Raw genomic sequence first — 16,549 nt, 5'->3', positions numbered from 1 at the left:
TTGTACTTCGGTACTTTGGACTTGAAGGGAGAATACGAAGAAGACTTTGCAAAAAGGGTGTGAGGCCTGTGTGAGTGAAAAATAGGAAGAGAAACTATGGGCTTTTGATAGAAAATAGATTCCATTGTTGTCAGGAACGTTTCCTCCTTCCCCTCCACCTCCATGGATGGAGTATACTTCCTCACCCCTTGACTTTGGGCTTGGCCATGAGACTTGCTTTGGCCAATGGCATAGCACCAGACATAAAGCAAATGGGCTTGGAATATGCTTACACAGCTAGGCATACTCTCCTGCAATTCCATCATCTCCAAGAACTAAATATGTTCTGGTTAGCCCACTGGTTCCAGGAAGAGGATGGGAGTTGCGTGCAGCAGAGCCACCCTGCCTACTTCTGGAGTGATGCAGAGCCACCTGCTGATCAGGAAACTTGTAACCCCAGTGCTTACTGTCATATGCCACTGAGACTTTGAGGTTGATTGTTATGTGGCATTGCTATAGCAATAACTAATTGACGAAACCTGTTAGTGTGATTTTCCTTGAAAGTGCAAATTGAAGAAGCTCAGCATCATTTGGATTATTGTACTAATAAAGTAAAGCTGAAGTGAGCAAATCATTTGCCTTTTATTATTACTGATTAAAGTGGAGTCAAGGTGATCCCCTTAATACCCCTCCTTCCGCTTTGCTGACATTATGCTATGCTTTCAGGAGTTGGGAAGGGAGTGGTGGAGTTTCAGCTCTGGGACCTCACAGCACCCCCTAGCCTATCTGACCTAGGCCATGCAGCTTGTGATCAGGATATCCATGAGCTCTGAGCATCCCTGCATGTTCTTGCTGGTGCACCAGGAAGACAAGACCCTGATTGCCCTTTACTCAGGCCATTTCTCAGGGTTGTGTTTGCAGAAAACAACCTTGAGGGATGAAGTCATGTCTTCAAAGGGAAGGTTTGTGACTGCTCACTGTAAAAGCAGTAGTTTCTCTTAGCTCAATATTCCTCTCCTGTGACACAACTCCGTGTGAGCAGGCCCACCTGCATCGCATCCTCAGGACTTTGGAGGTTTGGGGAATCAGGGTAAGCCTGATGTCAGCCTCTACTTTCTCTGTAAGTAATACAGTTTCTTATCTCTGACCCAGGAGTCTGTGTCTTCTGCCAGCATTCGGGAAATAATCCAGCTAATGAGTTTGTAAGTAGGGTAAAATCTCAGACCCTTCACCATTCCTGATGTGGGTCACCTCCCGCGAGTATTAACTTTCCCATGCACTGCACGGGAACTCTGTCTGTGAACTCCTTCAGAGAAAGGGTGTCCTGGGGCAGCATGCAATGACAACCCGGGGACAGGAACCTCATACATTCTCAAATGTAAAAGTTAGAAGAGACCTTTGTGATCAGAAGAAAGCTTAATGCAGTAATTCCTAGAAGGTGGGATACGTCCCTGGTGAGCCACAACATGATTTAAAATGATACATGGAAAAGCATGATTTAAAATTTTCATAGCAATTGTTTCTACTATGCATTACAAAAACACTCTTTTTTTCTTCTTAAAGATATATTTAAACAAAAATAATAGATTAACTTAAAAATATAAGTAAAGAAGACTACAGTGTAAGACTGTGATTAACTGTGAGTAAGGACAAAAATGCTCTTTACAGTGATTTAAAACGTAAGAACCCAATGTAATTATCTCATATAATTGAAAGTCTGCATGTTATGTTCCAGTTATCTATTGTGTATAACAAACCATCTCACTTAGTGATGTAAAACAAAAACAACTTTATTCTGGTCATAGATAATGAGGATCAGGAATTCACACAGGGCACCGTAGGGATAATTTATTTCTACTCCATGATGTTTAGGGGCTTATTGAGGAAGACTCCTAGGGTTGAGGACTAGAATCATCTGAAGACTTCTGTGCTCACCTATCTGGTGCCTGGGCTGGGATGACTCAAAGGCTGGGCAGAGTGGGGACTGCAGATCACAATACCTACACATAGCTCCTCCATGTGGCTTGGGCTTCCTCCTAGCATGGCAGCCACAGGGTAGTTAAACTTACACAGTGGCTCAGGAACCTGTGAGTAAGTACTCCAGTGAACAAGGCAGCAGCTGCATGGTATTTTATGACTCAGCCTCTGAAATCACACTGCATCATTTCTGCTGTACTCTTTCTTGTTGTTGTTGTTAATGAAGAAAATATTTATTTAGTAATTACTACCTGCCCAGAAATTGTTCTGTGAATTTCACATACAACTCATCTAATCTTCACAATGATCCTATGAGGTATTTATGATTATCCTCATTTTACAGAGGTGGAAAAGGAGGTATAGAGCCGTAAAGTTCATATTGTGCCACAGGTCACAATTAGCAAGTGGTAGAGAAAGGGTGCGAATATTAGGTAGGTGGGACTTCTGTTGTACTCTGTTGGTCAAAACAGAAGCCCATCCAGGTTCAAAAGGAGGGTACATGACACCACCCTTTTATGGGAAGTACGTCAAAAAATTCACTGGGCTAGCAAAAACTTAAATTTCCAAAAGACCTGCAGGTGGTGGCTTTAAATACATCTTTTTTTTGCCTCCACCCCCTGAGTAGCTGAGATTACAGGCACATGCCACCACACCAGGCAAATTTTTGTGTTTTTAGTAGAGACGGGGTTTCACCATGTTGGCCAGGCTGGTCTCAAACTCCTGACCTCAGGTGATCTGCCCTCCTCGGCCTCCCAAAGTGCTGGGATTACAGGTGCGTGCTGCGCTCAGCTTTAAACACATCATTTTGAAAAAAAAGAAAGTAGAGATTTCTATACTTAAGATGCTCCCTGCTACCCTCACAAGTGTTCAGTAAACTTGCTTGTTATTATTACTTGACCCAAGGTTTTTTTTTCTTACATATATACCAAACCTAGAGAGAGACACAAGTATCATTGCACACAGATGCAATATCATACATACAACGCTGTTTCTTTTAAAAATTACAACGTGGCTGTCTCTTCATATCTGTGTCTATAAAATTACTTCCTTTTAAAATATTTTTATTATGGAAAATTTCGAGTATATACAAAAGCAGAGGAAATAATATATCAAATTCCCATTTGCCCATCATCCAACTTCAGTGTTTATCAATTTATGGCTAGTCTGGTTTCTCTCTACCTACACCCATTTCTTTCTTCCCACATTATTTTGAAGTAGATCTCAGAAATTACATTGTTTCATTCATAAACATTTTAGTATGTCTACGTAGAGCTATCTTTCTTTTTTTAATGACAAAAGCAATATCTGGTTGTTACTATAAAACACCAATGTTACAGACACAGATAACATGGAAAATAAATATTCCTTGCTATGGCTTGAATGTCCCTTCCAAAACTCATGTTGAAATTTATTTACCAATGTGATGGTATTGGGTAGTGAGGGCTTTAAGAGATGACTAGGTCATGAGGGCTTGAGGGAGTGGGTTAATTATCACGGGAGTGGGCTCCTGATAAAAGAAAGAGTTTAGCCCAATGTCCCCTCTCTGTCTTGTGCATTAGCTTCCACTTTCTGCCCTTCCACCATGGGAAGACCCTCACCAGATGCTAATGCAATGTTCTTGGACTTCCCAGTCTCCAGAACCATGAGCCAAATAAACTTCTGTTCTTTATATATTATCTAGCCTGTGGTGTTCTGCTATAGTAGCAGAAAGCAGACTAAGACATCTTTCATAGCCACAATCTCTAGACATTACTGCTTCCTTTCTTTCTCTTTTGAGACAGGATCTTGCTCTGTCACCTAGGCTGGAGTGCAGTGGTGTGATCAGGGCTTACTGCAGCCTCACCTGCCTGGACTCAAGCAATTCTCCCTCATCAGCCTCCCAAGTAGCTGAGATTGCAGGCACACACCACCATGCCCAGTTAATGTTTTTTTAAATTTTTTGTAGAGATAGAGTCTTTCTACATTGCCCAGGCTAGTCTCAGACTACTGAACTCAAGAAGTCCTCCCACTTTGGCCTCCCAAAATGCTGGGATTACAGGTGTGAGCCACTGCACCTGGCTCATAACTGCTTTTGACATCATCTTAACTAATATTCCTCTAGATCTCTTTTTCTATGCATGTACCAGCATATATTCATACTTTTCAAAACGTATTTTATTTTGAAATAAAAATAAAATAGTATTTAAAATAAAGTATTTTTATTCAAAATAAAAATACTTTTTTTAAAAAAAAAAGTATTACTATAAGCCTATTTGGTACATTGTTTTGTAACAGGAATGTGTTATTTAGTGATATATCTTGGTCATAGATCTGTTGCACAAAGGGTCTGAATCTTTCTGGTAGATTCTCCCATTCCTGAGACCGTGGAAAGGTTAAGCAAGCTCTGGCATGAAGATTTTAGCCAGAAGCCACAGTGCAAACCCAAGAAAGCCAGCATTATTATTTCCACCCTTCCTCTTCTCTCCTCGCTTCTCAGATATTTTATTTCATTGGTTCAGCCCAGTCTGGAAAAATTATGGTTGGATTTTGAGAAGCAGCTCTAAGCTGGCTATTTGAGAAGCAACAGTATTGGGGGTGAAGCAGGCAGGCCCTCACCTCTTAGGCTGCATAGAACACTGCAAATGAACTTAGACTGGGATTCCAGACACCTTCGCTTCTTGTCTTGACTCTGCCCTTTGTATCTTTATTATGGTTAATTTGTTGAGGCTTTTTTTTTCCAGATAGACTACTAAGGTAGGGAACTGAGGTCTCTTCTTATTAGGTCATCTTATTAGGCATTGATGTGGAAAAGAGGAAATAAATCTATCAGTATTTGGGGGAAAATATTATGTAACTGAAAACACCAAGAGAACTAATTGCAAAGCTGCTGACAACAATACATGAATTCCACGGAATAATATGGTAAATAATTAATAAACATCAACTGCTTTCATGTATGCAAACAATAGTCAACCAGAAGACACAAAGGAAGAAGATATTCCATTTGCAATAGCAACAAAAAAGATGCAGGGATTCAATTTATGAAGAAATTTAAACACTTCGTTACAAAGTACCTAGGAATAAAGGTGCGAGATTTATATGAAGAAAAGTTTAAAATATTACCAAAGGACATGTTGAACAATAGGAAAATGTGTCATGTTCTTGGATAAGATGACTCAATAATAAAAAATATACATATATGTATTTCTTTTTTAATATATAAGGCATAGGGAAAAAGATATATATATATGATAATTATACACAGTCCCTATGTGCTCTCTCTCTCTCTCCCTCTCCCTCTCTCTCTTTATATGTATATATGTACATATAAATAGTCATGCATCACTTAACCATGGGGATAAATATTGAGAAATGCTTCATTAGGTGATTTCATCCTTGTGCAAAGAACATCATAGAGTGCACTTATGTAAACCTAGATGGTATACCCTACTATACACCCTATTGCTATACCATAGACATATATATGGTAAGTGTGTGTGTAATTAAACATATCTAAGTTGGCTGGGCGTGGTGGCTCACACCTGTAATCCCAACACTTTAGGAGGCCAAGGCAGGTGTATCGCCTGAGTCAGGAGTTCAAACCAGCCTGGCCAACATGGCAAAACACCATCTCTACTAAAAATATAAAAATTAGCCAGTGTGTAGTGGCATGCACCTGTAATCCCAGCTACTCGAGAGGCTGAGGCATGACAATCACTTGAACCCGGGAGGCAGAGGTTGCAGTGAGCCGAGATTGCGCCACTGCCCTCCAGCCTGGGCGACAGAGCAAGATCCTGTCTCCCAAATAAATAAATAATAAATAAACATATCTAAGCATAGAAAAGGTACAGTAAAAATATGGTATAAAGGATCATATTGTACACCTGTATAGGACACTTACCATGAATGGAGCTTGCAAGACTGAAGTTGCTCTGAGTGCATCAGTGGGTGAGTGGTGAGTGAATGTGAAGGCCTAGGACATTACTGTACACTACTGTCGACTTTATAAACACTGGGCACCAAGGCTGCACTAAATTTATGAAAAGTATCTTTTTTTCTTAAAAAATAAATTTAGTTCACTGTAACTTTTTTACTTTATAAACTTAAAAAATGTTAAAAACCTATTGACTGTTACACAGCTTAAAACACAAACACATTGTACAGCTCTACAAAACTATTTTCCTTCTTTATACGCGTATTCCATAAGCTTTTTTGATTCTGAAGGTTTTTGTTTTTATTTTTTAAACTTTTAAATTAAAAACCAGGGCACAAACACACACATTGGCCTAGGCCCACACAGGATCAGGATCACCAATATCATCATATTCCAGGTCCACCCACATCTCGTGCCACTGGAAGGTCTTCGGCAGCAAGACATGCATAGAGCTGTCAACTCCGATGACAACAATGCCTTCTTCAGGAATACCTCCTGAAGTTCCTGCCTGAGGATGTTTTAAAGTTAACTTTAAAAATGTAAATAAGAAGGCGAGGTATGGTGGCTCACATCTGTAGTCTTAGCACATTGGGAGGCTGAAGCCGGAGGATCCCTTGAGGCCAGTTCAAGAGCAACCTGGTCAAGAAAGCAAGACCCCCATCGCTACAAAAAAATTAAAAAAGAAGGCCGGGCACAGTGGCTCACGCCTGTAATACCAGTACTTTGGGAGGCTGAGGTGGACGGATCACCTGAGGTTGGGAGTTCGAGACCAGCCTGACCAACATGGAGGAACTCGATCTCTACAAAAAATACAAAATCAGCTGGGCATGGTGGTACATGCCTGTAATCCCAGCTACTCACGAGGCTGAGGCAGGAGAATCACTTGAACCCGGGATTCGGAGGTTGTGGTGAACCGAGATGGTGCCATTACTCTAGCCTGGGCAACAAGAGTGAAACTGTGTCTCAAAAAAAGAGAAAGAAATAATAAAATAAATAAATAAGAAGAGAATGAGAGAGGACTACTGCTATCAAACATTCAATCTTTATAAATAATAATTACAGCAGTATAGTGTTGTTGTATGAATACATAGACAACTAGCTGGATAGACTAGAAAGCCCAGAATACATCCAAAATACACACAAGAATTAAGTATATGATAATAGTGGCATCTTACACCAGAGGAGATAAGATAGACTATTCCAAGAGAGTTGATGGGAAAACTGGGTACCCATATGATAGAAAACAACAGCAACAAGTTAGATCTATTTCTCCCTCTCATCACCAGGTCATTTTTTTCTTTTTTAGTCTCTAGTTCCTGGTAATAAGATACGGGAACTTTTAAAAGATAGACAGGACTCTGGTGAAGCTGCCTGGCTAGATTCCAACTCCTGGGTTTAAGCAATCCTCTTGACTCAGCCTCCTTAGTAGCTGAAACTACAGGTACATGCCACCACATACAGCTCAGGATAATTTCTACCTGGATCAAAGATTCAAGTAAAAAAGTAAAGATGTTGGCTGGGCACAGTGGCTTATATCTGTAATCCCCGTACTTTGGGAGGCCCAAGCAGGCGGATCACCTGAGGTCAGGAGTTCGAGACCAGCCTGGCCAACATGGTGAAACCCCGTCTCTACTAAAAATATAAAAATTAGCCAGGCATGGTGGCATATGCCTGTAGCCCCAGCTACTCAGGAGGCTGAGGCAGGAGAATCGCTTGAACTTGGAAGTTGGAGGTTGCAGTCAGCCGAGATCACGCCACTGAATTCCAGCCTTGGCAACAGAGCAAAACTGTCTCAAAAAAAAAAAAGTAAAGATACCAAAAGAAAACATAGGAAAATCCCTTTATTTTGAGGGTATGAAAAAGGCCTACCTATGACTCAAAACTCAGATAAACTTGACTTTTTTTTTACTATCAGATTAGCAAGACCCTAACATGATATCCATTGGCAGAGGGTCAGTGGAGGGGGCATGGCAGTCTCATGAAAATTGGGAATATAAGTTGGTGCAATGCCTATAGAAGACAATTTGGAAACATCAAAATTAAAAATACATGTGCTGTTTGTCCCAACAATTCCATTTCTGAGAATTTATAATGGCATCTTTACCTTTAAGTATGAAATGACAAATGCATGAACTTATTAATTGTGGCATTGTTCACAATGACAAATAATTAGAAAGAATCTAAGTGTTAATCAGGAAATTGGTTTAATCCATTGCAGCACATCCATATAATAGTACATATGTTTAAAAAAAGAATGTGTGGGATTTCCAGTTCCACCAACATGGAATAGCTCCATTTCTCCCAGGACCTCTCTCTAACAACTAAAAATCCCTGGACATAACACAGCAAGCCTAGGAAGATTCTCAAGGGTGGAAAGAAGGCACACTACAAACCAACAGCTCTCATGAACTTGGATGTAAAAGTCCTCAACAAAATATTAGCTAATCAAATCTAGCAACAGATAAAAAGAATTATACACCATGATCAAGTGAGATTTTGTTCAGGTATGCAAGGCTGGTTCAATATTCAAAATTCTTTTTTTTTTTTTTTTTTGAGACAGGGTCTCGCTCCATCGCCCAAGCTGGAATGCAGTGGCACCATCTCAGCTCACTGCAACCTCCGCTTCCTAGGCTCAAGTGATTCTCGTGCCTCAGCCTCTCAAGTGGCTGGGATTACAGGTGTGCGCCAACATGCCCAGTTAATTTTTGTATTTTCAGTAGGGACAGGGTTTCACCATATTGCCCAGGCTGCTCTCGAACTCCTGGCCTCAAGTGATCCACCAGCCTTGGCCTCCCAAAGTGTTGGGATTCCAGGCGTGAGCCTCCGTGCCCGGCCTGACTATTTAAATTTAAGTTAATTAACATTAAATTAAATTAAAAATTCACATCTTTAGTCAAGCTAGCCATATTTCAATGTTAAATAGTCATCTGTGGCTAGTGGCTCGTGTATTGGACAGCACAGAATTACAAAACATTTACATCACAGAAAGTTCCATTGGACATCACTGACCTAGAGAGTTCCCCTTTACTGTGTGCTTACTATAAAATATAGCAGTCTGTTGAAGCATCTCAGTGGGTGTTCTCTGGGGCCAGATTGTCTAGGTATGAACCCCAGCTCTGCCAGTCACTAGCTGTGTGACCCCGAGCAAGTTACTTCACCTCTCTGTGCTTCATTTCTTCAACTGTAAATTAGGCATCACAATAGTATCTACATGAGGTTACTGTGAGGATTCAATGAGATAATACATGTCAAACACTTGTAACACTATGTTGACCCATAGTAAATGCTCAGCACCTGTTACTTTTATTTAAACCTCACAACAGCCCGGTTAGGTAGGCTCTATTATGGTTTTCATTGACGGAAGCAGAAATTGAGGCTCAGAGAGCTGGAATGACTTACTCAAAGTCACATGGCAATGAAGTGGCAGAGCTGGCTTTGAACTCCACAGCCCACAGTTTTCTAGACTTTAAGTTACTTCTGTCTCTGAGGGGTAGGATGCCTCTGCTTCTAGCCTCAGCTGGCACTTGGTCTAGCTCCACGATCTTCTTTGCCAAACGAGCTCCTGCCAACCCTACCAGGGGCTCCAAGTACTCATCCACGTCCCTATCGCCATCAGCAGGGGCCTCCACCATCCACTGGCACCTATGAGAAAGCCTTCCCCTTCCTGCTGCCCTAGGCGAGACGCTGGGCCCAGAGCACTGCACAAATAGAACATGAATTCTGCTGACAGAGTAATAATAAGGCCCCTAAATCAGCACTTGGACTTTTTGCTTTACATATATTACTCAAGTTACATGTCAGGAATTAATACACATTATAAACCAGATATGCCAGTTACATATTTCTCTCTGGAACATCTCTTGGATGCCTCCTGAAACTGCTACCGGTGTTAGTCACACATTCTTTCCACCGTACTCTGCCCTTTGTGGGACTGCACTGACAGCAGGAGGGTCAGGGAAGGGTCAGGAAGGATGGGGGGCCTAGAGGATCTGTAAGGAGCCAAAGCGCTGATTTTCTCACTTTGGAACCCGGCCCAGCTGTGTTGGGTTCCACAACAACTTCTGTATCTCTCTCTTTTTTTTTTGAGACAGAGTTCTGCTCATGTTGCCCAGGCTGGAGCGCAATGGTGCGATCTCGGCTCACCATAGTCTCCACCTCCTGGGTTCAAGTGATTCTCCTGCCTCAGCCTCTCGAGTAGCTGGGACCACAGGTGCAGACCACCATGCCTGGCTAATTTTTTGTATTTTTAGTAAAGACAGGGTTTCGCCATGTTGGACAGGCTGGTCTCAAACTCTTGGCCTCAGGTGATCTGCCTGCTTTGGCTTCCCAAAGTGCTGGGATTATAGGCTTGAGCCACTGCACCTGGCCCACTTCTGTGTCTTTCTGCTGTGCAGACTTTACTGTCAGCCTGGTATCTCAGTACTCGGCTGGGGTCTGGCACATGGTGCATATCCAGAGGAGGTGGCAGAGGCTGCTGATTTCCTACTCAAGGTCTATTCTCTCCTTGTTTCCAAAACAGGGTTTTAAAAAACCCTGATGTTCTTTGGGGCTGCAATGTACCAAGCTAAAAATACTCACCTTCATAATTTCCTTTGTCACTAGGTATGGGTATGGGAACTAGCTCTGGCCAATAAGATGAAAATATATACATATGCTGGGAATTTCTGAAAAGTCCTGACATAAGGGCCATTACTTACTCCTTCTCATTTCCTCTCCTTCTGCCTGGAATATAGTTGTGATGGTCACAATTGCAGCCATCTTGCAACCATGAGGTGACAAGTATGAGGACAAAGGCCTACATGCCAGGACAGAGGTGTGAAAAGGTGGAAGTAGTCTGGAATCATATGGATATATCTGAGCCTTTGTGCTAGCCCTGTTATGCCCTACCACCAGACACATTGTTATTTAAATAAATAACAAGATAAACAAGCCCCTATCTTAACCTTGCAGTTATTGGGACTTACTGCATTCCTGATGCATTTGTTTTCAGTGCGCTGGCATTCATAGGAAAGCAACTCTCGGGGCACCCCTTTGGTCCTTGCCTCCTTCTCTAAAGTATGCCTGTCACTACATTCCTGCCCACACCCCATTGTCAGAGAGCGTCCACCACAATCCCCACTGGGTGAGTGGTGGACCATGGCCATACCTGATTGAGCCAATGAAATTAACCTGACCTAACCACTTTCCCTCCCTGACAATTTCAACTCAATCCAGAAATTTGCATTAGAACATAGAAATTAGTGTTTGCAGCCTGCTGTGGCCCCAGGGAGCTTTCCTTTGGCCAGGATAGTGCTTTTTTAGATTTTTGAAAAACATCAAGCTTCCCCCAGATAGCTGGATATCTGACCTCTCTTGAAATAGTGGAAAATCTGGCATCACTGGGCTCATATTCCACACGGCAATAAATGGCTGTTGCTGGCAAGTGGCTGCTCCCTCTAGACAGGCACATACTCACACACTTTCCATAGTCCCTTGGGAGAGCTTCCCTTGGGACTATGGAAAATGTGTGTGCCTGTGTTCATATACATGGCTCCTTTTCATCATCCCTGTTGGCTCCTGTAAGCATTTAAAGTTTAAGATGCCTGCTCTACGTAGTCTCTATAAGTCCCCAAATCATGCTGATAATAACGCTGATAATGAAGATAACAATAGCAACAATTACTGATGGTTCCCTAAGTAGTTTGGTGAGGGCTTTACACATGTTGTGTGATTTCATCCTCAAAACAGAAAAACCCTACTACTGTCCTCATTGTACAGATGAGGAAACGGAGCCCAAAGGGGATCAGTAACTTGACCAAAACCTTGTGGTTGGTGAACTGCACATCTGAGATTTGAATCTAGGCATTCTGACCTCCAAGTGGGTGCTTCCTAAACAATAAGCTATAATGTCTTTCCATGAATTAAGACAAAACCACAGCTGGAAAGAAGAATGTGGGAGTTGTATTGAGAGAGACAGAGAAAGAGATAGATAGGTAGAGAGAAATTAAGGCACCAAAGTGGGAGGCAGAGTGAGTAGCTGCATTGGCCCCAGTTTTCTATTTCCCTGTGAAGCCTAGTTGCAATCCACATTCGGGTTGCAGGCAAACCACCAGTTGGGATTCATAATGCAAGCAACAGAAACTGACTGTGGTAGATTTAAGCAGGAGAGGAATCCATAGAAAAGATACCAGAGAGTTTTTGGCATTGCTGGGAAGGCTGAAGAACCAGACCTGGACACCGCAATGGCAGAAACACAGGGCCCGTGAGGACCCTGCTGTCCCCAGTGCAGAGTACCAGACCCTTCCACTTGCCTCTCTGATTCTGCTAAAGCTCCACATCTGGATGCTAGGAACAGTCACTGGCCCTACTGCCTGGGCTGCCCCAGAGACAGGATATTGCTGCTTCTATGGCCACCACCACCAGACTGGGCCTCTCCACTGTCTCTATGTCTTTTTTTTTTTTTTTTTTTTTTTTTTTTTAAGATTTAGGTGGAAGTTTTTGTTTTTTTGGTTTGGTCTGGGTTGGGTTGTTATTGTTGTGTTGTGTTGTGTGTTTTCTTTTGTTTAGAGACAGAGTCTTGGCAGGGCACAGTGGCTCACGCCTATAATCCCAGCACTTTGGGAGGCCGAGGCGGGCGGATCACTTGAAGTCAGGAGTTCAAGACCAGCCTGGCCAACATGGAGAAACCTCGTCTCAACTAAAAATACAAAAAGTACCCAGGCATGGTGGTGTGTGCCTATAATCCCAGCTACTTAGGAGGCTGAGGCAGGAGAATTGCTTGAACCCAGGAGGCAGAGGTTGCAGTGAGCCAAGATTGTGCCACTACACTCCAGCCTGGGTGACAGAGCAACACTCCATCACAAAAATAAATAAATAAATAAAATTTAAAAAATAAAAAAATAGAATCTTGCTCTGTTGCCCAGGCTGGAGTGCAGTAGCATTATCTTGGCTCACTGCAACCTCCACCTCCCAGGTTGAGGTGATTCTCCTGCCTCAGCTTCCCAAGTAGCTGGGACTATAGGGCGTGCCACCACACCTGGCTAGTTTTTTTTGTATTTTTTAGTAGAGATGGGATTTCGCTATATTGGCCAGGGTAGTCTCAAACTCCTGGCCTCAAGAAATCCACCTGCCCCAGCCTCCCAAAGTGCCAGGATTACAGGCACGAGCCACCATGCCCAACACTGTCCTTATGTCTTTACATCACCAACTTCTCATTCAAAGTTTAGTTTATGCCTCTGACTGGCTGAGCCTAGGTCACATGCCCAAGCCTTAGCTGCAAGGGAGGCTGAAAAGCAAATAGTTAGCACTTCCACATTCTATGTGGGGAAGTGAGCTCTACTTCCCACCAAGACTCATATGATGGGAAATTCTCCAGACGTGAGTATGCATTTCTGAGGCTGGACAGCCAAAAGGGACAATTATCCATAAAAATCCACGGTGTCTCCTTTTCAATAAGCTAGCTCCAGTGATTAGCATTAAGAATTGCATCAAAAAAGAGAGAACACTCAAGTGGAGTGATCAAGGAAAGTATTTGTTTATTTATTTTATTTTTTGAGACAAGGTCTCACTCTGTTTCCCAGGCTGGAGTGCAGTGGTGTGATCACAGCTCACTGCAGCCTTGACCTCCCAGACTCAAGCGATCCTCCTGCTTCAGCCTCCCAAAGTTCTGGGATTACAGGTGTGAGCCACCCTGCCTGGCCAGGAAAGTATTTATAAAGTTGTAAGAATGGTTAAGGGAAGCCAACAGGAATGGCGGAAGCACCCCATAGACTGCGACTGTTGAGGGGGGTACATTATGGGGCAGGGAGAAGGAGTGCTTCCATGAATGTGGAAAGAGCTGGAGTTGCGAAAAGGATCTTCCATGATGGTTCCAGTCCTTGGCCCCAGTGGAGGGGGATCTGGGTAAATAAATACCCTCATTTCTCTCTTCTTCCATCCTCTAGTATCCTCCATGTGTCTCCCATTGGGAAAACCCAATAGAAAGTCAGGGAGTAAAGAATCCTTTTGATATATTCCGTTAAAGTGAATCTCTGGGGCACAGCACCACTGGTGGAGAAGGTGAAGGGTAGATCTAGAGGACTAAACAGAATAGCTAACAACACATGGCATGATCCTTGTCTTTCCATTGAGTCACTGTAAACTGGTTTTTCCACTTTAATTGAAAGACTCTGGCATTTTGTGGTTCTCCCAGAACTTTCCAACTGGCCACCTCTGTCATCTCCTCCTTTTTGGTCTGACCTGTTAGTTTGTTCCTATCTATAAGCCTGCATTTGAAGGTCACAGCCTTTGGTTTCTAAAAAGCAGAGGCTTTTCTATGTGGTCATAGGGAGTCTCCTTTGTTGCAGGTGAAATCAATTCTCCACCCAGGTCCCCAAATTCTGATTTGACAGCTCTCCTGGAATTTTGCCAAAACAACTTGCCTCTGTAAGGCATAAAATGTCTTCCCATATTTCAAGAGCTGCCCTCGTGGGGTTCTTTCTTTCTTGGAGACGGAGTCTCACTCGTCGCCCAGGCTGGAGTGCAATGGTGTGATCTCGGCTCATTGCAATCTCCCCCTCCCGGGTTCAAGAGATTCTCCTGCCTCAGCCTCCTGAGTAGCTGGGATTACAGGCACCTGCCACCACACCTGACTAATTTTTTTGTATTTTTAGTAGAGACAGGGTTTCACCCTGCTGGCCAGCCTGGTCTCGAACTCCTGACTTCAGGCGATCTGCCCGCCTCAGCCTCTGAAAATGCTGGGATTACAGGCATGAGCCACCACGCCCAGTCTGTTTCTTTATCTTTCAGTGCCTCACTTGGTCTCTTTTTTCTCTCACGACCTGATTTGCCAGCCAAATTTTATCCTAGCTTTCCGCATTCCCTGTTGAGTGATCATCTCTCCATGACCCAGATCTCAGTCTTTCTCTCTCCAAAGAACTACAAAGAACATTGTGTCTATAACTTAACTGCAGTTTGGTGACTCTGTTGCCAGCATGGCTTGAAATGGTTCTTGCTTAGACTTTTTTTTTTATGGTAATGCAATATTTTATTTATTCTGTTCATTAACAATACATGAGAGCACTTACAATATTCATTGAACATAATCTAAGAGAAGATCAACTTACATTTTTTACATCTCTATTAATAAGAAACGGTTGAATTAATTTACGGTCAAAATTATGATGGCAAAAACTTATAAATAAATAAATGCTTGGTGTCAGTGTGTCTGGAATTTATTTCTTCCAGTGGGTGCTTGGTCTCACTGACTTCAAGAATGAAGCCGAGGACCTTCACGGTGAATGTTACAGCTCTTAAGATCTTAAAGATGGTGTGTCCAGAGTTTGTTCCTTCAGATGTTCAGATGTGTCCAGAGTTTCTTCCTTCTGGTGGGTTCCCAGTCTCACTGACTTTAGGAGTGAAGCCGCAGACCTTCACAGTAAGTGTCACAGCTCATAAAGGTGGCGCATCTGGAGTTGTTTCTTTCTTCCCGTGGGTTCCTGGTCTGGCTGACTTCAGGAATGAAGCCGCAGAGCACAGCCTCATGGTGAGTGTTACAGCTCATAAAGGCAGTGCAGACCCAAACAGTGAGCAGCAGCAAGATTTATTGTGAAGGGCGAAAGAACTAAGCTTCCACAGTGTGGGAATGGGACCCCAGCGGGTTGCCACTTCTGCCTTGGGTGGCCAGCTTTTACTCCCTTATTTGGCCCCGTCCACATCCTGCTGATTGGTCCATTTTACAGAGTGCTGATTGGTCTGTTTTTACAGAGTGCTGATTGGTGCATTTTCAAACCTTTAGCTAGACACAGAGTGCTGATTGGTGTGTTTACAATCCTTTAGCTAGACAGAAAATTCTCCAAGTCCCCCCCGGACCCAGAAGCCCAGCCAGCTTCACCTCTCATTAGCATGGCCACATACATTTCAGTTTTTGGTGTAAAGGTCTTTGGCTGCAAGAAATAACATTTGGTTTACTTCACTAGTAGAAATAACTCTTAATGCTGGAATGGCCACCTCTTGGTATTTCTTCTGCTGTTGATTTTTAGCATAGTTGTCTGTGATTGTATGAATGGAGTTGAGTGAAGGGGTACTCATCATGTTAATCCCAAACAAGAGCACATAGCCAATTACTACAGTAATAAGGAGGTAGAGAGATAATGCAACTGTCCAATGTTTTTGAGGCCAATAGGTTAAACCTAAGGAGTTTAGCCAAGATTCAGGAATAAAAGCCCACACAAGGTAAAGTATGAAGCCAAATTGGGAGCTTAAGAGAAGCACAAAGTCATAAATCGCTCTTCCTGGCAGCAGTGAATTTTCCACCATTTTTCCTGGGGCTTTAGACAGTCTCAGCGCTGAGTTCCCTGCAAAAGCGCCGACCAGGAAGCCCCAGTGCGGGAGTGGGGTGGGGGAGGGGTGGGTGAGGGGAAGAAGAAAAATTGAGGGAAAGGCCTAGGCGCGAAGGCTCCTCCCACTCAGGCACAGGCGCACGATGACCCTCCCCCTGGGTGGGAGCCAGCCAGCGGCTCTTCCCTAGGTTTCTGATGGAGAAGCTGTTTCTCCTCATCCCTTAAAGTTTCGAGTGGATGACCTAGATAAATGAGCAATGAAACTATGACGACTAAGTTCAAAGGAGTGACATTTAGCATTGTGATCTTCTAAAATCTGTACAAGTTAGGCGATGCATTTAGTAAGTGATTATAAATATTTAATGTATACATATATAGCAAG

General features: G+C 43.0%; 1 protein-coding gene across 1 annotated transcript; it reads right to left on the bottom strand.

The window, feature by feature from the left end:
* Nucleotides 1-15,745: 15,745 nt before the first annotated feature.
* On the bottom strand, nt 15,746-16,144 carry LOC102115090 (phosphatidylinositol N-acetylglucosaminyltransferase subunit P-like). Its single transcript, XM_045364469.1, has one exon. It carries the CDS (start codon nt 16,142-16,144, stop codon nt 15,746-15,748), a length of 399 nt encoding a protein of 132 aa, XP_045220404.1.
* Between the last annotated feature and the right edge of the window lie 405 nt (nt 16,145-16,549).

Source organism: Macaca fascicularis, chromosome 10 (genome assembly GCF_037993035.2).
Source record: "Macaca fascicularis isolate 582-1 chromosome 10, T2T-MFA8v1.1".
In the NCBI taxonomy this organism is placed as follows: domain Eukaryota; kingdom Metazoa; phylum Chordata; class Mammalia; order Primates; family Cercopithecidae; genus Macaca; species Macaca fascicularis.
The sequence above is the reverse complement of the archived record's forward strand: the minus strand, read 5'-3'. Positions and strand labels throughout refer to the sequence as shown.